This window comes from Microchirus variegatus (genome assembly GCF_963457635.1).
Source record: "Microchirus variegatus genome assembly, chromosome: 10".
Taxonomy (NCBI): Eukaryota; Metazoa; Chordata; class Actinopteri; order Pleuronectiformes; family Soleidae; genus Microchirus; species Microchirus variegatus.
In genome coordinates, this window is record NC_139811.1 from 11,321,054 (window position 1) to 11,346,947 (window position 25,894).

The following is a 25,894-nucleotide window of genomic DNA, read 5'->3' on the forward strand; positions in this document are numbered from 1 at the left end:
CACCAACCTGCCCCAAAACTTACTTTCCTCAACAAAGTATGAGTGCTAAAAGTGATTAGATGCCTGTGTAGTATTTGTGTTAAACGCAACAGGATATAATTATGTTTATTTCCAAAGAAAGCATCTTTACGCATATGTATGCATCTGTTTCAGGGAGCTTCCTGCCTAACAATACCATGGAAAGCCAGCTGGGGGTAGGGGGGTTGAGGAAATGAGAAGTGTATGTGTTCGGGTGAGGGGGGGTGCAAAAAAAAACAACTTGGCACATCCCGTAAATTCACTTATCGCCAGTGAAATGTGATTCCTGTGGAGCAAGCAACCCCCCACCACCCCCCAAAAAAACCTTCCCTCATCACCCGCCTCCTCAGCCTGAATCTGAATGAATACAGCTAAGACCTAATGACACATCTGCTGTTATAATCACCTATTCACCCAAGGCAGACAGGAAGAAGAGAGGAGAGCCTGTCTTGTCCATTCCACCCCCCCACACCCCGGAACAACCTCCACCACAAGACAGCGCTAGTCTGCTTTCCCTCAGGCCTCTTTTACTTCGATCACTCAAGCTCCAAATCCCAAAGGAGATGACACACATGACTAACATTTGTGTATATGTAAAAAATACACACTAATGTGTCAGTTTGAATGTACATTATTGTAAATCCTGTGTTGTGTCGTCAGTGAATTAAATCTTCAACTGTATGTCTGGGAAACATGGTGACTTTTACTATACGACAATGGTTTTCCCTTTGAAATCAATGATTTTCCTCTAAATCGTTTCATGTTACCTGGATTGTGAGCTTTTGTTTCCCAATAAAAATGACACCAACTTTGGCATCATATTTGCCAGCCACCAAGCTGTAAAATTTACAGAATAATTCTTCATTATTGATGCTTCCATATGGACAGAGTCATAGCACCAGCAAAACAATGACAGTGCCCTGCAGCAACTCAATCGGCAACCCATGCATCTTTTGTTGCCAATGAGGCTGCTCCAAAATAAGCCAGGGTAGTAAACAGATACCAGACAAATTATTTTAGTGTATCGGGTCAAAACATTAACCACATATTTATGCATTTTTAATGCACAACATAGTAGAATTTAGTGTTACAATTATGGTCAGCTGTGGAATCTTACTTCAAACAAATGGGATGCTTTCAAACTGTCAGATTACAGTATTACCATTTCTGTCTCTAAGAAGACTGAAGATCAAAATTGGCTAGAAAAAAAACCCTCTGTCAGTGAAACTTTATCTAGTGTGGAATGAACAGCACAAATTACTGCAATACTATGCGATGTGATATCGTCATGTTCACATGTTTAAAAAGGATTGACACATTCATGATAACAGAACCATATCATCAGTGAAAGAAGCATAAACTTAATTTGACAGTCACTCGTCACTGTGACTGTAGACAAGGTTTTCGGCCAGGACACACATCTGCGCTCCTGTCGGCATCGACGGGGCCCTGCCAGCTGATTTAAAGCCAATTCAGTGCCTAAATATGAATGACAATACTTGACTATTATTTGTATCGTATCAAATAGTGATTGGTATTCAATCGGACAGAAATGTGGTATCAAGTCATCCCTAACAAATAGAAACCACTGCTATCTGCTGATAGTGGTTTCTTCTCAAAGAATGCAGAACATACAGAATGTGCTGGTTGCTCATCTACTGTAGTGGATGCAGTGTGTGTGTGAGTGCTTTCCCCCCCCTTCACATACAAAGTCAGGCAGTGACACGGACGGTCAGCGATCTTTGCTATGGGCCGAATGTGGGGGCAGTGTGTACCAGGCCATTAGGGCTCTCCATACTTCACACATTCCATGTCTGCAAAGAGTTGTGCGCACATTCTGCTCATTCATACACACCTGTGATGAAGGTTTGCATCAGCCTTGGCTGCTATGCATGCATTAATCATCATCTCACTCACATCTCATTTCATTCAAACCGGATATTCTGTCCTAACAGGAGAATGTGCATACAGTCCAAAATTTTGGGCTTCATGAAGATGGCTACATGGGGTCTGATCGTAAAAGTAGTGGGCATGACAAGACTTGTGGCACAAAGACCGTAGTGGACCTCTCTGGACTCGCAGGAGAAACTATGGAGACTGATGTTAGTGAATTGATGTGACACTACAAAGAAGAAGACACGGCATAAGAAGAACATGAACACAGGTTAATGATGCAACTGTTGACATCATTAACCTGTGCTCATGTTCTTCTTATGCCGTGTCTTGGCAACAAACTGTGATTAGCAGCATAAAGGTTCTCATAAGGAGAATGCTGAGAGCAGGTCTACCTTGCCAGGCCCCAGGAGTAAAAGCAAAGCTGATCTGGAGATAGAAGGCTTGCACAACCAGGTGCCTGTGCTGCAAGAGTGAGTATGAGTCAAGACAGACAAGGAGGCGTGTGCAAAAGTGTGACTCTGGGTAACCCAGCCGGTTTTTAAACGACCCATTTAATCAAGTAAATTCTAGCATGTTCACAATCAAAGTGTATCTGTATAAAGAATTAATCAACGATTAAGTAGCTTAAGTAGCTCAGCCATGAATAAAATCAAGTCAAACCCACAGACACTCAAATAAAGTGTTCCAGTAGAACTTAAAGTGGGATGTGAGAGGCATAGAGTGTGAAGCAATGAGGAAAGACACTAGAAGCCACCTTCTTGCCGGCATGTCACCCCGCCTTTTGTCCTCACAGGCAGGGAGAGGGACAAAGCCAAGCCGGGGACGGGAGGAGGACGGTGATGATGCGTCTGTCACCCACTGTGACTGACTGATCATCCTGACAATAGACAAAGCCCTACCCATCTCACAGGCCACGTTTATCTGGGCTCAAGGCAAAGGGGCCATGACTAAACTCAAGCAAACCCGAATATACCCTTTAAAAAAACACACTGTGCTTCTGTTCATTATCTTTAAGCAAACACGATGTGCTTGTTTTCCTACCAACAGGGTTAGCCGACTGGAATCAAGGCGTGTAAACAGACAGCGCCCACATTGTCAAGAATGTTTATGGATGTTAATTTATGTAGTAATAGTTCCCAGCAGTATGATTTAACTTATCGAATCTCCCGGTCACAGCCCGATACGTAGGCAAATGGAAACCAAATTAAAAAAATCAAACCACTCTACAAAAACACAAATCACGGCGTTTCTCTGAGTTGATGTCACCGATAGCACATCAGCTAAAGTAGCTTTAGCTTAGGTTACTTTTTATTATTTGTAAACTGCCTCGCTCGCGTGTCTGACCGATTCGATGAAAGGACCTGCATATGTTCTTGAATAATGGTGGGCGTAACGTTAGCGGAGATGCAAGTGCACAGTGTCGGTTGAATAATTGTATAGCTAACAAATACGAGGTCGCTAATGCTAGCAACTTGAGCGCAAACTTGCATCAAGTGTCCGCCGTGAGCTAACAAAATACGCTAGCAATAAATAGTAAGTTGTTTTCATCTATTTTCTGTTTAAATCTGTATCTCAACGTAAGTTTGTGATACTGCAGGTTTTGTATTTTATCATACGTTCGCTTTCACTGCATACTTTGATATTAGCGCCCAGAGACACAACCACTGACTACAAGCTAATCTCTTCTGAAAACTTGGCTTCGAAAAAAGTTGGATGAAAGCTGACGAAGGTTGTGTTATGTTAGCCAGCCACACAGACCGTGTCCCCTATGCCCGCTACGGGTACAAATGTTGATTACTCGGTGTCAAAATGTAACGCATATCTTGCAGTTTATTGTATTTGCACATTCAGCTTTACACATGCATATACAGCTCGTCCGGTCAGCTCACACACAGACGTATTTTTCAATGCTAAGATAGCCATGTAGCATGCTATGCTACTTAGCGACATTTCAAGCTAACCAAGACGGGTGCTCGGTGGAGACATCACCAGAGCAAACTGGATTACAGGACACTCAGGAAAAAAACCATAACAACTCGACCGTTTTTAAATCTGCTTATGACTTACCGTTTATTTTGTGCCGCGTCAAGTTCTACTTTTAATCCTGGGATATAAACCCATACACGATTTACGCCTTTTCCAATGGTGGGAAAATCAAAGTAGAATACTTATTTCGGGCGTCCAAGGAGCTTGTTGCGCCTCCGCCTAGCTATGTGTTGCTAATGCCAAGGCAGCTCAAGCCAGGCTACACGTATCTCCTCCTCCAGAACATGGCGGGTAGAGTAGGATGGGGGAAGCTGGGAAGGGTGTGACCTGGGCGGCTTGACTAGCCTGGGGCTCAGAGAGAGAGGGAGAGACCCCTAGTTCCCCGCTGAAAATTACAATTATGACACCCAACATGTAACGCGGCAGGGCCGGGGACAGGCTGGGATCGCAGTGCCTGTCGTCACCCTCTTGGTAACTCATGTTACTCCAAGGGTTCACAGGAATGACATGCTTTAGGGTGGGCGGTAAGAAGAAGAGGATTACAAAATATACACTTACGTAAGAGAAAGTTAAGACTGAGTGCTTTGAAACTCAGTTCTTATCATGGCTGTTAGGTGACTACCTGAACAGACTGCTCAGGTAAATGACCTGAATCATTTTTATTTCATTTTTTTAGAAAAATCTGTATCAGTCGTAGGGAACCGAATACTATGTTATTATTGTTACACACGTATGTGTGTGTTTCCAGGTGTGTCAGGACAGCATTCCATCAATCAGACTTTTCCACTGTCTCTGAGCAACACGTTTTAGACACATGCAAAACACACCCTTCGATCAGATGCTATGAATAGACAGAAAGATTCCATAAAAAGTGTACATAGAGCTAAGAATAGACATCTACATATGCAGTTGAGAGTGTGTTGGTTAAATTTAGAAGCAGAGATCAAACTGTTTTACATGATAAAGTTGCCAGTGTATAGTGTCTGAGGTTTTTTTTTTTTCTGACTTTCTAGTACCTCCAGGCCAGCACTGACATTTTCATTTTTCTTCTTCTATGTTGAGAATGTGACCGGAGCTCACACTCTCCCTACTATTGGGAGCGCAGGATAAGCCAAAGGAAGCCTATTAGCTGATTTGTGCATGTTTGTTTCAGTCTGTGTGAGGACAGCTCAGAGATAAACAAAACCCTGAGAATAAAACACAAAACATATGATATTTTTGAAACTGGGAACACAACTATTACACTTTCCGTTTCACTAAGAAGGAATCCAACACTAGGGGTGATAAAGAAAAGTGTATTATTTATCTCTAAACTTGTTTATCTAAAATTTGGCAAGGAATACAATAACTTGAATCCCTCAAAAATGTGATGTTAATGTGGCAAATCATCCCGATTAAGACACCATTTTGCTCACAACATGTGAAACAAAGCATACGTGCATTAACAAATATCTACATATTAAACATTTTACCATCACCTCTTTCTACGGTTAGGCATGTGCTTTCTTATCATGTGTCCTTGAGTGTTATCACACTGGATTCAGGGCATTATTAAACTAATGCAAGCTCATGTAAACATTGCTTGTGCTTTTCCATCAACTATAAAACAGTTTAATGAGCACAGAACCCATTACAGGTTAGCATAGACCAGGGGTCTCAAACTCAAATGACCTGGGGGCAAATGCGCATCTATTGTGGTCAAGAGGGGGCCGCACTAGAGAACAAAAAGTGGGGGGAAACGTATTTTTACTATTTATGATGCAAAATGAATGCATTAATATCAAAAACAGTATATAGTGTGGACAACTGTAATTAAAATTTGTGCCAGGAGATGTTTCGGCCACTGCCATTGGTGACACGGGCCCTCACAAGTGTATTTCTATGTAACTGAATGTTGTATAGGATACATATATGTAGATTTAATAATGGGATAATTATGACCAAATGTCTTATTATTACTGTTATAAAAAAACATTGCTAGCAAACATAAATTATATTATATCACCTCGCTGGCAGATGTGCCTCAGCTACACACTAAAAGATGGTGAGGTCATGGGCCATGTTTTCATTATAACATGATATTAAGTGGGGGCCCACATGTAATCGATTGGGGGGCCGCATGTGGTCCCCGGGCCGCCAGTTTGAGACCCCTGGCATAGACCATTAAGATACCACCTCTTCTTCTTGCAGTCCCACTTTCAGCCAGTAGAGGTCAGGAGAGGTTTACTTTCTGTGAAGAAAAGTTATGGTTGTCAAGTGAAGGTAACTTCAGAGGTCTTTCAAGCAAAGGCCCCTGCAGTCAGGTGTGTCCTTCAGAATGTGATTAGCAGTGGTGACCATTGATAAAAAAAAAAGAAAAGAAAAGAAGAAGTCATCAGAAGTAATTAACATTAAACACCACAGCCTGCCTGCCAGCTTTCATGTCACCACCCCATTCACGATGCTTAGATCTTGTTCGTGAGTCATTGAGCCCTTGGCTTCATCTGAACCCTCAGATTTAAAAGTCTGGCCATTCATGGTGACGCAGAGGTATAATAATAATAATAATCTATATTTGGCACCTGGATGAAAATGTGCACCTTCAATGTGCATTAATCTAACCTTAATCCGTACACAGTGAGAAATGTGCAAACTTGGTCAACTCTGGATTGAGCCTCATGCAAATTAATGCAACACTGTGCTATACCCTGTATTGTACAAAACATGTGGAAGTAACACATGTCTACCATCTTGTCTCTAACTTTTCAGACTATAAAGAATCCATTCAACCATCCATCTTCCACTGCTTTATCCTCCAGATGACATAGGGCGAAAGGCAACACAACCATCACACCTACGGTAAATTTAGAGTATCCAATTTGCTTAATCCCCAAATCTGCATCATGTTTTTGGACTATGGGAGGAAACTGGAGAACCCGGAGAAAACCCACGCAGATATGGAGAGAACATGCAAACTCCATGTAGAAAGACCATTGTTCCAACCGGGTCGCAAACCCAGGCCTTTTGCTGCAAAGGCAAGCGTGCTACTATAAAGAATCCATCAAGTCATCACTTGACAATATATTAGCCAAAGAACGACAAGCTGATGAACCTCACAATCTCTGATCAATCTCTGTCAGAATAATTACATAAGGGAATATTGTTTGTCCCATACCGACATTTCAGACACTCCTTCCAGTAAACTGCAGTTAAAATATCAGCAACACACATCATTCAGTCTTTTGTGTAAAAAGGGGGTCATGTGAGGATGCACGAGAGGCCTGCCGGTTGTTGCATGAATAATTGGTGCATCAGGTTCAAAAACCTATGAAGTTAGGTGACGTGGAAAGGAAAACATACCCGCTAGATTTAGTATTTGGGCTACAGTGACACAGATGGAGCCAAAATCGGGCAGAAACACAAAGAGGCGACAGAAAGAAAGCATGAAACAAGATTTAGTGTAATACCTGTCACTCCTGGGAGATTATTAGCTCAATGTTTTCATACATGCAAATATTATACTCGCTGGGAGCAGCTGTAGAGTCGGTTAACATGAAGACAAAGTGAACATTAAATGTACATACTCCTGAAGTGAGTTCAGGGACAGGAACAAAAATCACAACATTGAAATCACATTGATGTTTAATTTACATATTTTCCCATATCTTCCCATAGTTCATGCAAACAGCCATTTGAACCACATTTACACACTCTAAATGACAACTCCAATATTCAGTATGTAATTATTAACATAAAAACTACCACATGACTCATTTTTCTGCACACTGTTACAGGGCAGGCAAATGTTTCTCACTCTGTTTATGAAACTTTCTGACATCTCAACCCGTCCCTCAGTGCAGTACTACTCAGTATGTGAGTAAGTGTGGAGAGTGGGCTTATATGTGGAGGTTTTAAAATCTGCATTTTTATTGCTAAACGAGAACAGGAGAGAGATAAGTGGAAAAAAAAAGTGAAGAAACTTAGAAAGTGTCACGGGAATCAAAGTCAAACGGGTGGGCACAAACAATACGTGTGTGGTTTTTTTAGACCACAGTAAAAAGGATTGAGACTTGGCCTCAGAGACTAAACAGATGGATAGGAAAAAAGTGCAATCTCTGACTTTGAAGGTAAGTTGAGAGAGTCTGTGCCCACCTGCTTTTCCGCTGTTGCCCACTTGCTTCCGCCGACACACACACAGACGCACACACACCTGCTCATCTATTTCATCCCTGCATCAGTGCCTCTAATAGGATGAAATGTTATTGTCACTCAGGCAGAAAAGTACTCATGTGCATATTAGATGTGCCTGTGTATTGTTGGTAACTCATATAACTGTGGGCTATAGGTTTGTTTGCATCTTCCATGAGAGCACGAGCAACTGATGGAACATGCACTTTAAGATAAACGTGTTGCAACTGCATGAGCTGAGCAACCTACAGAGACACACAAACTTCAAAATACACAAAATCCAAATGAGAAGCACACGAGCGATAAACAGTTTAACCACATCTACACATGGGGAAAATCAGCACACAGCACCACCGCATACTAAAAGGAGAAAAGCAACGGACCAGATTGAGCTGAAGAGCAGTTCCACTTCCTCTCTTCCTCTTCCTCTTCTAGTATGTCCCATCGCCACACATCCAACCATCGTCCACTCTTCCTCATGTCGTACTTCATCTGAAGGCTGAGTCAAAGTGAGCAGCTGACTGGTGATTTCCTGGACAGGTCATGCTATCGAAACCACAATCCTTCAAAAGTCCCCGGACTTTGCATGCACACAGTAATGGAAAGAGATGCTTTTCCTCTGTCAACTGTACCGTTAGTTAAATGCTAAAATGTTTAAGCCTATATTAAAGCTTTAGTCTATGATAACTTTATATCAGTTAATGCATTTAAATTTTACCCTTTTGTTTTACATATTGTTATTCCTACCCAGTCTTCAGGTTTGCATGTTGCCATTGCACCTTTGAAACAAATTGTGTTATTTATATATGTATCTACAGCTGCATATCAGTGCGATTAGTGTTTTAACCACATGAATGTGGTTAGGTTTAGGCATAATGAGTCAATTGTTTTGCTGAATTCATATCATTTAACAAATTTGGTCAAACTTTTTTTCTGCAGAGTGTGCAAATGCAATTATTTCCATGGCTCTGCAGAAAAGCAGAACTCACACCACGTCTGGATTCTGAACAGCTGCAGCAAATTTCTAATGACATATTTTGACTGGACTAAAGGGCAACTGCCTGCCAGTGTATTGCTTCCACCCTGCAGTTCAGACAATTCAGACTGTAACTGAATATTTCATGTTGTATCTAAGAAAAAAAAAAAAGATGAACCATGTAATTTATGAGAGATGTGCCCATTTGTGATGCAATTCCCAGCATGTGGGGGTGGAAACAGGGGCCACTTAACCCTGATTTATAGGGGATGCAAGTCTCACTGAATGGGGTTGATGGTAATTCATAGTTCTGCAACAGATTTCAATTGTTGTTAGCGCTGCCACACAAGACAAATGAATTTCACTTGATCAGGCCGCATTGTGCTTTAATTATGTATGTTCCTCACTGATGGTCTTTCATTTATCATAAAAAGTCATCGTTTGCCACTGAATATGGGTAAGAATATGACACCAGTGTGTGCAATGACAATACAACCATTGAGAGCTGTTTTTGCTTTCAGAAGTCTACCGACACGAGGGATAGGGTGAGATGGAGGCAGATGATCCACTATGGCGACCCCTAAAGAGAGGAGGAGGAAGAAGAATATAGTGACATCAGTACCTGGTATCAGAGAAGATGCAAGAAAGCCGTCCTGACCAATCACAGCGCCTGTGGTATCCAGCCCTGATGTAAAGCTGCAAGTTTGAGGTAGAGACACACAACACCAAAAAAAATCCATCTTTACTTATAAATCACTTTAGGCCAAAGTGCTGACAAATAAAAAGACAATGAAAGCGAGCAAAACAATGAAAAATAGTAAAAGCCAACATCTCAAACTGAGTTAAAAGCCAAAGAGTGTGAGGACTTAAAAACAGGAAGTCAGTTCGCCTGCCTGATGTGCATAGTAAAAGCAACTCATTCCACAGTTTCAAAGCAGCGACTGAAAATGCACGGTAACCTACAAGCTTCGTCTCAGGGACGACTAACAGTGACAGATCTGCCGACCTGAGAGAGCGTGAGGGAGCGTGCAAGTGAAAGCAGGTCGGACAGATACTTTGGAGGCAAGACCTTGAAGACATTTAAAAACAAGTCAAATCATTTTAAAATCAATCCGGAAATGAACTGCGAGCCTGTGAAATGCCGCTAAAACTGGAGTAATGTTAAAAGCCAGTTAAAATGCTCAAATAGGATAAATACCAGCTGTCAATCTCATTCATCCATTCATCTTCTACCCCATTATCCTCTACATGAGGGTCACATGGTGCCAATCTGATATTGGGCGAAAGGTGGGGTCACACCCTGGATAGTTCGCCAGTCCATCACTGGGCCACATAGAGACATTCACTCTCGCACTCACACCTATTGTCAATTTAGAGTGTCCAATTAGCCTAATCCCTAAATCTGCATGTTTTTGGACTGTGGGAGGAAACTGGAAAACCCAGAGAAAAACCCCCACCCACACATGGGGAGAACATGCAAACTCCATGCAGAGTGCTAACCACTACACCAACAGTGTGGCCAATAAATAGGAACATAACTTACAAAATTGACATCATATTCTATTGAAGAAGAACTGACACAAGGGATGAGACCATTAACCTCTGTGAGTGAGAACTCAGTGGACGTCCATCCAAACAAAGTTTGTTTGGTTTTTGGCAACCAACAGAGCCGCCCACTTGTGGCTACTTCAGTCCTACTTCATGCCGTAGCCCACAGCCTTAGCGACAGAGCCTTATGTGTGTACACATGTCAACAAAGAAGGTCCCAGGTTTGAACCACGGTCCATCACAGGTCCTTCCTGTGTTGACGTTTCAGGTTCTTTCCGTGTTGGTTTCCTCCAACCGTCCAAACACACAGTTCTTAGAAAGATTCCTACTAGAGAATGGGTTAAATGCAGAGAATTGTTTCCCCACAATCTTAACATGTATAGGCTGTCTACCACTGAAGCAATGGATTACTTTTTCAGAGACAAAAATTACCTTCATAGAGCTCATTAGTCTGTCTTTGTACATTTAATGCAGTATTTACTATGTGTAGTATAATGTGTTTTGCAAGTTTTACCCTTTAAACCATGACGGAAAAGTCATTTTAGTTTTGACCCTTGAAGACCCTTAGTTACTATTTAGCTGAATTGCAATTCTTGTCTTTTTATTTATTTTTTAGGTTTCAAATGGAATGAGGAAAAAATTAAGTTATAGTTAGGCTTCCATTAGAGCCATACTACACTGGTGATATAAATCTTAGGTTGGGTAAACTGAGTAAATCCTTAGTGTGTCCCTCCAGTATTGAAATGGAAAAGTCCTACACTCTTAGAAATTAAAGTGCTCAGTAGAACCATATAAGGTTCTTCGGCTTGTCCTCATAGAAGAACTGTTTTTGGCTCCATGTAGAACCTTTTTATTAAGGTTCCACTTGGAACCCTTTTGGAGGGTTCCACCAAGAACCCTTTTAAAACCCTTTATTCAGGAAAGGTGTTTTAAAGGGTTCTCTGGATCAAAATGGTTCTTGCTGGAACCATTAGTGTTACCAAGAACCCTTGAAAAACCCTTTCTTCGGGAAAGGGTTTTTCAGAAGCAAATGGTTCCAGGTAGAACCTTAGCCCTTGTAGAAGGACCCTTTTGGAACCCTTATTTCTAAGAGTGTAGGTACTTGTACTTGTACTTGTACTTGCAGGTACTCACAACGATTAATTAAAATCCGCAAACGACTTTAGTTGGAACAGATGTTTTTTTTTTTTTTATGTAGACAAGGTTCAAGTTACCCTGTTATGTTCAGATTGTCGGACTTTGACACAGGATGCTGCTGCTGCTCACTTCCTTGAAACCACAACGTTAATCCACATCTATTATTACAACCATTTCGACAAACCCCTCAAAGCCAATCGATATTTATTTGAACATATTTGTTTAATTAAGGAGTGAATTATTCCTTTTTTAAAAAGGAATAATTATTTCATTTATATTTTTAATCCTTAAAGTGGACACTGATGAACATTGTGAAGAAACCCTGGCGATGGTTCTCTCATGCACACACACACGCACACACAAACGCCACAAAAGCCACATTGAATGTATGAGACAAATATATACACAGGAAGTGCCTCCCACTCACTTGTCTCTTCATGCTCTCTCTCTCTCTCTCTCTCTCTCTCTCTCTCTCTCTCTCTCTCTCTCTCCCTCCCTCTCTGAATGTTACTCATGGCAGTGTTGCCGAGCAGCAGCAGCAGCAGCAGCCAGTCGTGTTTTTCCCCCGCCTCACTCTCCTCACTCTCCTCATCCTCTGACTCTGACTCTCTTTGCGCGCCGTGTAGCTCAGGCGGACACGCGAGACCTTTCTTCTGTCTCCTCTCTTCTCCTCTCACTCGTCCTCAAGTGTGGTCATTTTTTTATTTTTCATTTTTTTCTATTTCATTTCATTTCCCACTCCTCAAACCACCCAACTTGTGTCGGGGACATTAGTTGGGGGGGGGTCCCCAAAAGTGTGTGTGTGTGTGTGTGTGTGTGTGTGTATGTGTTAGTTCTGGAGGGGGTTTTCGACATGGAAGCAGTGGCACTGTACATGTTTCGTGCCACTGAAGGCGATGAACTCAGTTTCAACAAAGGGGACTTGCTGAAGGTAAGGAATCAAATCTTATCTATCTATCTATCTATCTATCTATCTATCTATCTATCTATCTATCTATCTATCTATCTATCTATCTATCTATCTATCTATCTATCTATCTATCTATCTATCTATCTATCTATCTATCTATCTATCTATCTATCTATCTATCTATCTATACATCTATCTATACATCTATCTATACATCTATACATCTATCTATAAATCCATTCATCTTCTCATCACTCAGAATTGGACCAATCATCCAGCTCTCTCTTTCTCCCTCTTTCTCCCTCCATCTCTCTGCCTCCGCTGTGATAATTACAACAATTATAACTTTAGTATCCGGAGCTCTTGGTGTTCTGTATGCAGGTGCCGCTGCCGCTGTTGCCGTCTCGAGAAAGAGCAGCTTATGTGTAGATGACCTCAAACTTTCTTTATTCTCTCTCTTCCCCCCCCCCCCCACTGGCAACTGGAAACCAGAAAATAACCCATGCCAACCAGCACAAAGATGCTTTGAGATTAGATTTAGTGTGAGAGGATGAGAAGAGTTGAGAAGACGTAACAGCAGACGTGTGGTTGGAGCCAGCGGTGATAAGCTGAAAGATTAGCTGAATTCCCATCACAAACATCTGTCCACCAGCGTGTATGAACATGACTCATTACCCTCACCAACGCCAGTTTTACATGTTTTTTTGTTTTTTTTTATCCATCTATACCTTGACCAGCAGCAGTAACTTCCTGGACTTTCCGCTGGTTGCTCGGAAACTGGTCCTGGCCAATCAATAGTGAGATACCATACCCTTACATAATGGCGACTTGTCATCTCTGTGCTTTAGGTGAGCTGTTGCCTCCCTTTCCAGTGTTTGTGCTAAGTTAAGGCACCTGTATCCAGGCAGCAGTGGCATATTTAGTGTCCAGAGGCGAGACTTATTATCCGTCTTCTCATCTAACTCTCGGCAAAATTATTGACAAATAAAAACACGTTTCTATAAAAAAAAACAAATGACAAGCGATCCCTTTAGTGTAGTCCATGTTTTTCATTTCTTATTTAGAGATTTTGTGCTTTTTTCTGATGGCTACCAGGCCAAACGCAGCGTGTGGAGATAGTTCCTGCACAGCTGGAAATTATTGTTGTAGAAAATTGCCGCTCAGAGACATCGGCAGTGAAGCTCAGAATTAAAGAGCAAGAGCTTGTTTTCTGGACATATAATCCCCCCCCCCTCCCCGCACCAGCTGTTGGACAGCCGTAAAATAAACAAATCCAGCGTTGACAAAACAGCAGAATCAATTTGTCCTTATTTGGAAACAAAGAGAAGTCTTACTGAGGTTGATAGGTTAAAGAAAACCGTATGTCAAATACCACCAAAAATGATATTTTTGAGAATATTAATTTCTAATGGTGGAGTTTAGCAGGTGAGAATATTATATATAGACTTCATTCCAATATTATATATCACATTATTACCACTGACTGCAATATCATGGTTTTATTTTAGTATGTGAAGTGCATAGTGCAGCCATGAGACTAAGATACATAAAAGATAATTAACCACACTCTATTACACTGTGTTTTTGACCTTGGTTTAAGATTGGCATTAATTTAAAGGATGGATTAATGCACATCAGCATGCATCAGCCTGATGCTATTAAATCACTGAGCCTACTGTATAGTTTGATGGTTAAAATTCCCCCCCAAAAATTCAGAAATTCAGGTATTTTGTCTTCTGGTTCAAATGTCTGTTTCTTCCTACTTGCTGCACAGTTTAATAACTTCATAATATGAACTTGAAAGCGTAATGTGTGGATGAAAACATCTCGATTTGCTTTGTTCATGTGGAGAACCCATGTCATCTCTCAGACTCGGCTGATTGTCATCTCATGAAGAATTTATAAAAATAACTTCATAGTTCCATTTCTTTTTTTTGAAGCTCTAACACACAAGCCTTTAAAGCCAGGAAACATTGTGACCAAGTTTGACACATGGGACTCAACGTGGTCTTTTGTTCCTCCAAACCAAACACACACACGCTAATGTGACAATTTTAGAATTTTAATTAGGTTTGGATCGCGTCAGTTATCTGGCGACTGAAATCCCAGTTACACCAGACTGTTTTTATGTGTGCCAGTGGGCACAGGTGCACATTGTCACCCACTCTGTTTCTGGGCCTGATTTAGGTGTTTTTTTTTACATTGCCAACATTCATGTTCTATATTTTGGTGTGAGTGCTGGATTCATTTGAGGATCGAAATATTGTTGCTATTTTTGAGGTGCTATTTTGTAATTCTTAAACTCCATCGCCGTCGTCCAGAAGGAGCTGAGTCAGTCACGTCTGAGTCAGCGGGGGGGGGGGGGGGGGGGGGATCGGTGCCCGGATAAAACATCCTCCATATGTGATTTATAGACTGGTTTTCACAGATGGAGGAGGATGCTATTAATATTAGAAGAAAATAAAACAACTGTTAAATAAGTCATGGAGTTAAAGTGTTGCATATTCAGCTACTGTATTATTATATCACTGAACAGATTAGTGTAGCATTCAAAAGTGGAAGCAGCACTTTGTAGTTTGAAAATAGAAGTAGTTACAAGGCATGGAAGGAAGAAATTATTTTTAGATTTGGCTGAGCTGAGCTTGGACTCACAGTGTCTTTCACCGACATGGTCTCTAAAAAAAAAAACGGCACGGTGTTAACCAACGATTTAAAACAACGTCGTCGTTTCACTAAAAAAAACAGTGGCACTGATTTCATTGCAAAGTTAAGAGCTCCACGCAACGTAATTGCCAAGTGACCCTTGGCAAACTGGAACTGAGAAGCAAAGGAAAAGGGAATCAGTGGGAATTATTTCATATTTTTTGATTAGCGCCGATGGGTCACAGGGTCAGAGTGATTCATTAACCGGGTCTGTGGCACAAGAGGTTGAATGAATGAGTGACTGCGGAGAAGAAAATGATGTGTAAATAATGGGCAATCGCTCAGCTCTGTGATTGAACAATGACTGAGGCCATGAACAGTAAATCACTCCGTGGCGGCCTGCAACACATTTTTAAAACGCCCGTACAATTGTGCAGTGTAACCATTAAAATAACTGGTGCGTGAAATAAAGTTCCAGATGGCAGAAAGGAGACAAGGCAACCTTTTGACATAGTGGCTAGAGCGAGTAAGTGATGCCTTTGGAATGAATTCATGTCTGTTTTCACATATATTTTTGGTAAATGAGTGTAAAATCAGTGTAAAAAACATTGAAATAACTATAGTCCATCAGCATGTATGTGAACCTGAGACTAACGAGCAATCTAAAAACGTTGGCCTTTTACATTCATCTCAAACAACTGTCCAACGAGTTCACACGATGCTAATTAAATCTAACAACTCAGAATAAATAGCAGTTGTTGTTTTTTTACACTAGATCTCATGTTGCCCATGGCGACATTCTCACGCACGCACACACACACACAGGAAGTGATTTGTTTTGAAGACAGGCGGCAGCGACAGCAACACTGGGCTAGTAAAGTGAGAAACTGGAAACACAAAGAACACGAAGAAAGTCAGCTCACTGTCAAAGTGCATCAGGGCAAATGGATCATTTCCTAAATTTCAAAAATTCATTAAAATGATTCCATAAGAGGTTTGCAAATATTTTCAACGGATCCTTGTTCAGGGCGATGCCGACTATTATGATGGTAAATTTCAAGTCATTCCGAGATACTTTTTGCTTTTGAGACTAAAGTCAGCTCACTGTCAAAGTGCATCAGGGCAAATGGATCATTTTCTGAATTTGAAAAATTTATTAAAATTATTCCTTAAGAGGTTTGCAAATATTTTTAACGTTTTAACATTTTAACAAAGTGAAAAGATTCTGTCAGATTCATTCAGATCTGATGGGTTTGCTTGATAGAGCCCGTTTCTAACAGTGAAACAAAACAGAGGCAGAATAATAACAAAACAAATATCACACAATGTAGCTTTAACTTGAGTCTAAAGTGTGTAAACCTGGAGTAAAGTCAAATGGAAAAAGAATTGGATCTATGTTTGGGGGTTATCTTTGTCTTAAATAAAACATTTGGATATTTCTGTTAACAAGAAGCATCTGCTGAAGAGATGAGTCTTAAAAGAATCAAACGACATCCATCCTGTCAGAAAAACTCCATAAATGGAGACTATTTTGATCTGTGTCTCCTCTCTGTGGGCGTCCAGCTATATGACTCCAGAGAGGAAGCTCGGAGTAACAGGTTAAGGCTCAAAAGGAATCACTGTCTATAGACAGTACCACACACAAGTCCTGATATATGGTATATACAGGCTATCAGACATATCTAGAGTTGGCCAAACTAGAGGGAACATGGTTTTGGGACATTTTATTTCAAGTTTTATTGCGTAAGAATTAGTGGCATCGAATGGTGAGAAAGCAGATTGTAAGAAACAGAGAATTTATCTGCTCAGAACTGCGCCAGGCAGGGCCTAGGCATCTCTCATTTGTTTCTACACGTCGAAGTAAATAAAAATGTGCCATGGCTGAGCTCGACTGGATTCAGAAAACTGATACTAGAATAGACATATTCCTCAAAATGGTGACATTATGGTGAAATGTCTGGGTTAATATGGTGCAGGCCAGATCTATTTGCCTCCATGTGTGTCATCTTGAAGGCCTATGTGGCATTTTGAACTCGCCAATAAGCTCACGGGCTGCAGAATGTGTGTGGCTGGTTGATATTTCACACGGAGATGCCTGAAAGCCGTTGTAGTGGATAATAGACGTTGAAATTGATATGCAGCAAGACAGAGATAAATAATAGTGGCCTTTTACGCGACAGTAATAGCCTGCATCGTGTCATTATGAGCAATATGTTTTATATGTGTGTGTGCGTGTGTGTGTTCGCTCCTAGATCACCAACATGGAGGACGATCCTAACTGGTACACAGCTGAGCTGCACAACAGAAAAGGCTTTGTGCCGAAAAACTACATCAACCTGCGGCCACATGCGTAAGTAAATGTGCACACACACTTTAAATCCACCTCTCTGTGGAAGCTCATTGAGAGAATGTACTGTATTTTCTTGTACTGTATAAAGAAGTACAGTATTAACCCCTCTCTTGTTGCTGCACGGAGAAGGATTCAGCATCACATCATGCCCACTGTCAACCATTAAAAGGAAGTGTACGTGTAAAATACAGTGCACTAGATTCAGGGAATTATAAAAACGTGAAACAAAAGTGGAAATTCCTCAAATAATTGACACTTTTCTACAACATTTCATCACATAATTGGCACTTATAGAGTATATATGCACACACGCATATGCACGTATACACCCCTATACCAATACCACATTAGAACATATAATTAGGACATGCACTGAAGCACACAGACCACCCATCGCCACCCACTAGAGATAAATAGTGATAAATCATCTTTGAAATATAAACACATCTGTTATATTCAACTGTCAAATAAATCTGCATTTCACACTATAAAGGTGTGCTGGTGTATACGCACAAACGCTCCCTCAGTCTGGTCTGATAGTATTGCTTGACGGAGCCCGTAATCAGATGAGGAACGCAGCACACGAATAGTGTTAACGCGTTAAAATTGCCTTTTAAGATTAGGAGGGCTTTAATCTGTAAGGTTTATGACTGCAACTGGCCCTCGCACAAATAGAACTACACACACACACACAAACACACAACTCTTCACACGTCCAGCTCTGGTCTGTCTAAACAGCTCATCAGTGAGTGTGTGTGTGTGAGTGAGTGAGTGAGTGAGTGAGTGAGCTACAGGCGTTTTCTGCTCTGCTTTGGACATCTGCACTCTGCCATAAGGTAGCGTACCCAAAGGGACTCGCTAACTCGCTGCTTTACGTAATGATACATAAATTCAGCAGTGTGTGTGTGTGTGTGTTCGTAGTGAAGCTACTGGTACACCCTGACTCTCCATCATGTACCAGCTGGGTTCTTCCTTTTCGCCGTGACAAACACTAAACTGACAGCACAGCCATTACAGCGGCGCTGGCTCGTTAATGTACACTGATGAACGGCGCATTTGGAAGTTTGCTCACACCGCAGGGAGTTGGGTCGTCTGCTGTGGAGTGTGTCTGCGAGTGTTTGTCCTCCTGCAAAGTTCTGCACAGAGCCATGAAATGGAAAAAAAAAAGGAAAAAAAGATTGACCTTGTGACCTTAACCATGAGCATCCTGTAATCTGTCCACCACAGTGGAAATGCACGCTCTCTCTCCTTATATGAGTCATCAAACAAGACTGCTGTTGCAGAGCATCATTAATGCAAGCCACGCATCCAGGCAATCCGCTCAACGAAGCAAGACTGATAAGCAAAATAATAAAATGAAAAATGACACTGTTACTTATGCGTCTCCGCTGACAAATGAAATCCGGTTTCATGGGATTAGTGGCCGTGTGCATATTTAGCAGCGAGTTTAAAAATAAACCCGCAGATGTTTTAATTTTCTCCACACTCGACGTCCTCCTTTATTTGCTCGCATTGATATGTTTGTGCCGTGCTGAAAACACAGACATCAAAACTGACATTTCGAACTCCTTTTTTCCAAGTGTGCGCACGCTAACGGAGTTGCTGTACATTTCTTTCTAATGTCATTTCTCTTTCTTGCCCCCAGCTGGTTTGCAGGTCGCATATCTCGCGGCGTCGCAGAAAGTCGGCTGCGACACAGGGAGTGCGGAGCTTTTCTGGTCCGAGAGAGTGAAAGTGCTCCAGGAGAGTTCTCCATGTCTGTTAGGTGAGATATTCACACATTTATTGCATATCTGGTGTTGTGCATTAGATTTGTTGTTTTAGTTTTGCGATGACCATACAGTTGAACTATTTCTTAATCACTTTATTGGAACACATCCACAAAACACAGGAAAAATGAATGCAGTTCATGCGAAAACAAACAGCTTCACAGGTGAAAGTGTCAAGTATTTAGTGTAACCTGCTTCTATAGTGACGCTGCTGCTAGGCGTAAGCAGAGCCCCAAATGCAGGCACAAAAACTTAAGCTAGCTTTACACGACAACGATCTGAAAATAAACCGCAAAAGTGGTGCTGCATTCCCACTTTTTATTTCGCGTTTAGACGAGCGTCTTTGGGTGGAAATCTGCATGCACACGATGACGCAAAAGTGTGTGAAATTTGATGTAGTATGCATGCCAGGTGGCTAGGTGGCACTGTGACGCACTACCATACAACAACACCAGGAGCGCACGCATGCGTTGAAACTTCCTTCTACTTCTCTCTAGTAGCCCACAGTCCAAAAAAAAAAAAAACATTAACTCGGCTTAATTGGCTGAAATTACTCTTGGACAGGTATCAGAGCAGCTAATAAGGCAACTTGAATGTCCGACTGATGGATGTAATCCGACATGTTTGTTGTTGTTTGGCTGTTACTGCACATGGATCAGACTTCAACGTGTACAGGAGGATAGCTAGCGTGAGCAGCTCAGAGCACACTTTTGCGTTTTCAACCCTTTAGGCGGTAACGCGATGGTGGAGCGTTTTTAAGAGTTCCACTCTGGAGGGTGGGTTCATTTTTTTGCGTTTTTAAGCCCCAAAAACGACATCGCAGTCTGAACGAAAGGCACATCTGATAAAACATTTTGTCGGTTTCACCCGGGAGTGTTAGTCGAAGCCTTAGCCGAATATAAAATCAAAGATTTTTTAAATTTCAGTCCAAAAACAATAAAAAAAACAGGCGGGCGGGCCAGAGCAGACAGGGACAAAAAGGGGTGAAGGCAAGCATGACGGTGTTAGCAGTAGAAAGACAAAACAACCTAGTGAATACTAGTGGGCTGGTCCAGGTTTTTAAACAGCGAGTGGTAGCAATCAGAGTAATCTGCAGCAGGTGAGTTGGAGGGAAATCAGGTAAAGGGGTTTCTCTGGCCAGTCTGCAAGGAAAAAGAGACTAACCCACAAACACACATGCAGACAGGGGAAAACAGACAGACAGCCATTTAACAGTCTTCAACTCATAATTCTTTACGCTGCTAAATGAGCATTAGCCTTGATTTACACTCTGTGGCATGACACGTATACAGAAAAAAGTGACACTTAAAGTGTTCCATGACAGTGGAATTCTCTTGTGTTGTGAAAGCTGTTACACTTTGTCACACATTGTTACAATGAGTTCATGTCCGTTGTCAACTGTCAAAGAATAATCTTCCTGTTGAACCTCTCTTAATTGGTTCAGCTGACAAACTGATCACCTCAGTTTCCTTCTCGGAAAAAGTACTTCCTCCTCGATCTTATTAATTACAACTTCATCAAATCCACTGATGTGATTAAGTTGTTCCTAAAAAGGTGCACAAATATCGTTACAAAAGAATAAGATGACAGAGACAGATCTGGGCTCTATGATATATGTCACTAAAGGTATCTGGCTGAAGTGTACATGAGGCTTTACTTTTTCATTGCTCAATCCGCCTTGTATGGACAAGAGAATATGGCATATTTTAGTGGCAGGGGATCAGAGGAGCAGTCAGAGGAAGTGGTTTTAGAAGATAAGGTGCAGGGTGGAGAGTCAGAGGGAGGATCTGCAACCCCTCTGGCCTGATATGAGCTAATCCTGTTTGGCACGGTGTGGCATCTGGAGCCGCCGATGACGCCAATGTCTTGTGTTGTCGAGGGATCATGGTCATGGGATGCAGCTGAGGCTTGGTATTGCGCTTCTGGGGGCTGAGTGGATATTGGAAGTGTTGGAGATTTGGTTTTAATAAAAGACTCCTCACTCGCAGCTCGGGGTGTAAGATATTCACTTCTGGGTTTAAGAGTCATGTTATACTTACTCGTGTTCCATGTCAACAGAGAGACAATTCATTTGAGCAGCGCCGCAACAAGGAGACAAGAAGAAGCGACTCTTGACGGGTGAAACTGGGCAGGGACTTTATTTATATACTTTAGAGGTCCTTAATGTCATGCTCTGCCTTCATCTCCGTCTGCGTCTCATCCTTTCTCCACTGCATTCATCTCTGCATGCAATTGATACAGCCTCATCCTCCTCATTCTAGAATCTAGTCTGAATCAGATCTCCGCCTTGACCGCCGGTTCCTGCATTAATTCATCTTGCACGAGGAAGGACGGCGATATATCAACAAATCGATATTGTGACCCACCGCTAAACTTTGGGCATGTATGCACATATATACGCAGAATGAGGGAAACTTGGGTTTCTTAAGTTAGACAGATATCATGATTTGTCCTGCAATCATATCGTATCGTAACTATATCATATTGTATCATATCATAATGTAGCGTAACTATATCATATCGGATCGGATCGTATCGCCTTGTGTAGTGTTGTATCATATCGTGTCATCGTATAGTATTGTATCGTATCATAACTATATCATATTGTATCGTATCATACCGTAATGTTATTATATCATATTATTTTATTATAACGTAACGGAACTATATCATATTGTATTGTATAATAACGTATCGAAACTACATCATATTGTATCGTATCATAAAGTATCGTAACTATATCATATTGTATTGTATCGCAACGTAACTATATAATATCGTATCGTATCATAATGTAGCGTAACTGTATCATATCATATCGTATCTTATTGTAACTATATCATATTTTATCTTATCGTATCATATCATAACTATATCATATGTTATCTTATCGTATCATTTCGTAACTATATCGCATAGCCTTGTGTAGTGTAGTATCATATTGTATAGTATTGTATCGTACCGCAACTACACCATATTTTATCGTATCAAAACGTAACGTAACTATATCATATTGTATTGTATCGTAACGTAACTATATTGTATCGCCTTGTGTCGTATTGCATCGTAACTATGCCATATTTTATCGTATTGTAATTATATCATATTGAATCGTATCATATTGTAACTATATCGTATCGCCTTGTGTCGTATTGTATCGTAACTATACCATATTTTAACGTGTCGTATTGTAACAGTATCATATTGTATCATATCATATCGTAACTATATCGTATCATGCAACATGCAATAGGCCATAGAGTTGGATCTGTAGGTTGGGAAATGTGGGAATGGGAAATTGTTTGAATGTCTGGGCATGATATTCTCGGGCGAATTTGGATTTGCTCTGCGATTTGGCTGTTTGATGGTGAAATTTAGGTCAGGTGTGTGTGTGTGTGTGTGAGAGAGAGAGAGGTCGTTGTGTTCTGACAGCTGTCCTGTCAGTGGAGACATCCTGGCAGGACTAACTGAGGAGAATTGGCTCAGTCAGCGTCCAGCTTTGAGGGGCCATCAATACAAATAAATTGTATCCGCTTTCACAGCCATAAATGTTGCCAAGAAATGAACTTTGTTTCTTGTTTATTGGAAACCGGCTGAAATACAGATAAAGCCTTTTATTACTGGCGAGTTTAATATTTAATGTTTTTTGCACATTTATTTAGGAGTTTGACGATGAACGCTAGTATTTGCCATGCAATTATTTTTGCTCATTTGAATGTGATATTAAGTTTCTTCACTCCAAAGCATCTTTGATATTGCTTCTTCAGAAAGGAAGAACCATGACTTAATCTTCTATCTCCTGAAACGTAGGCTGAAAATGTCAAAACTTGATGATAAATAGTTTAAATTAAATAAATAATGCATTTATTTATCTATTTATATGCCTGGATGTTGAATCTGTTAGAAGACGAACTTCCTGCAGGCATTTAAAAATTGCAGGGGGTCTGCACGGGGAAAACAGAATACTGAAGGATACTTTTTGATACTTTTTTCATTATGTTAATCATATGTGACAAGGGACGAGTGGTTTCGACTGTGCCTGGTGAGACTTCTCCAATATTCGTAGTTTATTTTTGGAAATTGGAGCAAAGTGACGACAGCGTAGATATTTTGAGAGGGAGTTGAGGAATCTATTTCGCTGAGCTGGTTTTTTACAGCTCTTTTTGACTCAGCAGCAGCAGCAGATGCACTCGAAGGATATTTTTTAAATAATTTTACACAATGGTATAATATTGACTGATATGAAGTGCAGAGTCGTGTCAGAAGAGTTCCAAATAAAAAGCAAAATATTGCATATCTGCTCCTTTTTCCTCCCCAATGTGGCATTTTACAGATCCTCACAGATCAGACTTTCACTTTCTCCTCACTTAGAAAATCTCATTTCCTGATTCGTACTTTTCCTGATCAGTCTTTATTAATATCAGCTCCTCACCCTTCGTGCTACACTCGGTGGCTTTGTGAGTCATCAAAAAGGCCCAAGGTGATGTGAAAGTCTCTTTTATTTCTGCGATAGTTCGGCGCAGTCGTTTCATTTATTACCCCCGTTCCCTTGAAACAACACCAAATGTTTTTTATTTTTTATTGTTTCAGCCAAATTTCCTTTTTTCGATGGCTGGCTTGGTTGTTGTTGTTGTGCCAGAGCTCAAGGTCGAGCCAGACGTCTGTCAGCAGCTTTTATAAGTGTGATGTGTTCACTTTTGTTATTCAAGTAGTTTAATACAAATCCTTCTTTCTGAGACTACAAGAGATATAATTAAACGGCATCTTTTTCTTATTTCCAAAAACAAAAAACACGGAACTGCATTTTTGGCAGCCATTTTCAGCGGTTTAGTTTTTGGTTAAGTTTGGACAAGCTCGTGCATGTGGATAAACTGTGTCAAAGAATGTCATGAATTACATAATGACATTTTGGAATAAACACACGAGATGGGCGGTGACCAGATCGTCTTTTGTTTTCAAAGTCACGACCGTTCTTTTCGCTCATGCATTCAGTGTCTACTGCTTTATCCTCCACACGAGAGTCACGGGGGCCACAGGAGCCAATCCCAGCTGACATGATGTGAAATAATCTCTCACGATTAAACGAAGAGTAATAGATTAGTACATTTGTAGCACCCACAGAAACTGTTTTTTTTTTTTGTTTTTTTTTTTAAATCAACTCATCAGTTAGGCTGTCACTAGCTTTACAGTCCAGTGACCAAAACACAGCAAAGAGAGAGACGTAAATGCGATACGGAGAGGGAAAGGCTGTACAGAGGGCAACGGCAAAGAGCAAGAAGTGACAGCGAGGAGGAAGAAAAAAAAAAAGCTTATGGTGGATGGTGCTGTTCTTGATTCAAGAGATTATTTCTTTGTTTTGTGAGAAGCCATCCAGGTCTCCTTCTGTCCTAATGAAAACTTAAAAATATTATGTCGGTGCACAAAATTCACGTGAGGCATATGTAAATGACCTCTCAAGTCTCTTTGACTTTGTTTTTTTATTCAACCCCAAATCACCTCTTGCTCCGGTAGAATAACTACACAAATGTAGGCTGAAGAACAAGACGTCCTGGTTTATTAATTCATCACAGACCTATATAGAAGTACTCTATGTACCCTATATATAGTTATATACTGTACATATATATTTCTTCTGAATGGCTCCTAATTGAGCCATCAACATACTTCCATACTACACTGCCTGCACCGAACATCGTTCAGCATTTCTGTCCTTCGCTTCATCTCATCTCCCTCTCACACGACACACATGTACAGACACACACACACACACACACACACACACACACACACACACACACACACACACACACACACACACACACACACACACACACACACACACACACACACACTTCCCCTGTCTCTCTCTCGTCATCCATCTATCGAATCAGGTGACAGCGACACTTTTTCAATGCTGCAAGAGGAGCCGAGCCTCTCACTCACTCACTCACTCACTCACTCACTCACTCGCTCGCTCACTCACTCACTCAGTAACATGGGACGGATGACACATGCCTACAAATTCTTCTCTCACACATGCACACACACACACACAATCATGGCCCGTAGACAAGCTGTCATACATGAGATATGGCCATGGACGGGTGGTTGCACACAGCAGCAGCAGCAGCAGCAGCAGACACACAAACTCTGCCACATGTCGACGTGAGATATGATCTGCGATTTGCAGCGAGCACACGGATTCTGGTAACTTCTTGACTCAACCAGGAGTCGCTGATACGCACATGAAACATGGCGGCTTGAAGTGACAAGTTTGAGGAGTTTTGCAAGACATCTGCAGTGGTTTAGAAACTGAACCGCAGATTACAGAGAAGGACGGGGGTGAGGGGGAGTGAGAGAGAGAGAGAGAGAGAGAGAGAGTGAGAACAGGGAAGTGAGAGCAGATTGATGGAGGAAGTCAAGTCGAGTGAAAGATGGACGGGTAACCTTCATGCATCTTGAATAGTGCTGGCACAGGGTAAAAGGGAAAAAAA

General features: G+C 41.2%; 1 protein-coding gene across 1 annotated transcript in view; it reads left to right on the plus strand.

Moving 5' to 3' along the window:
- Positions 1-12,575: 12,575 nt before the first annotated feature.
- The window catches only part of grapa (GRB2 related adaptor protein a), a gene marked incomplete at its 3' end in the record, with an annotated part of 29,971 nt that continues 16,652 nt past the window's right edge, over positions 12,576-25,894 (plus strand). Inside the window, exons 1-3 of the mRNA XM_083897126.1 lie at positions 12,576-12,659; positions 17,534-17,631; positions 19,277-19,396. Coding sequence (XP_083753252.1) covers positions 12,582-12,659; positions 17,534-17,631; positions 19,277-19,396 — 296 coding nt within the window. The 5' untranslated portion in view covers positions 12,576-12,581. The remainder of the gene's footprint in view (positions 12,660-17,533; positions 17,632-19,276; positions 19,397-25,894) is intronic.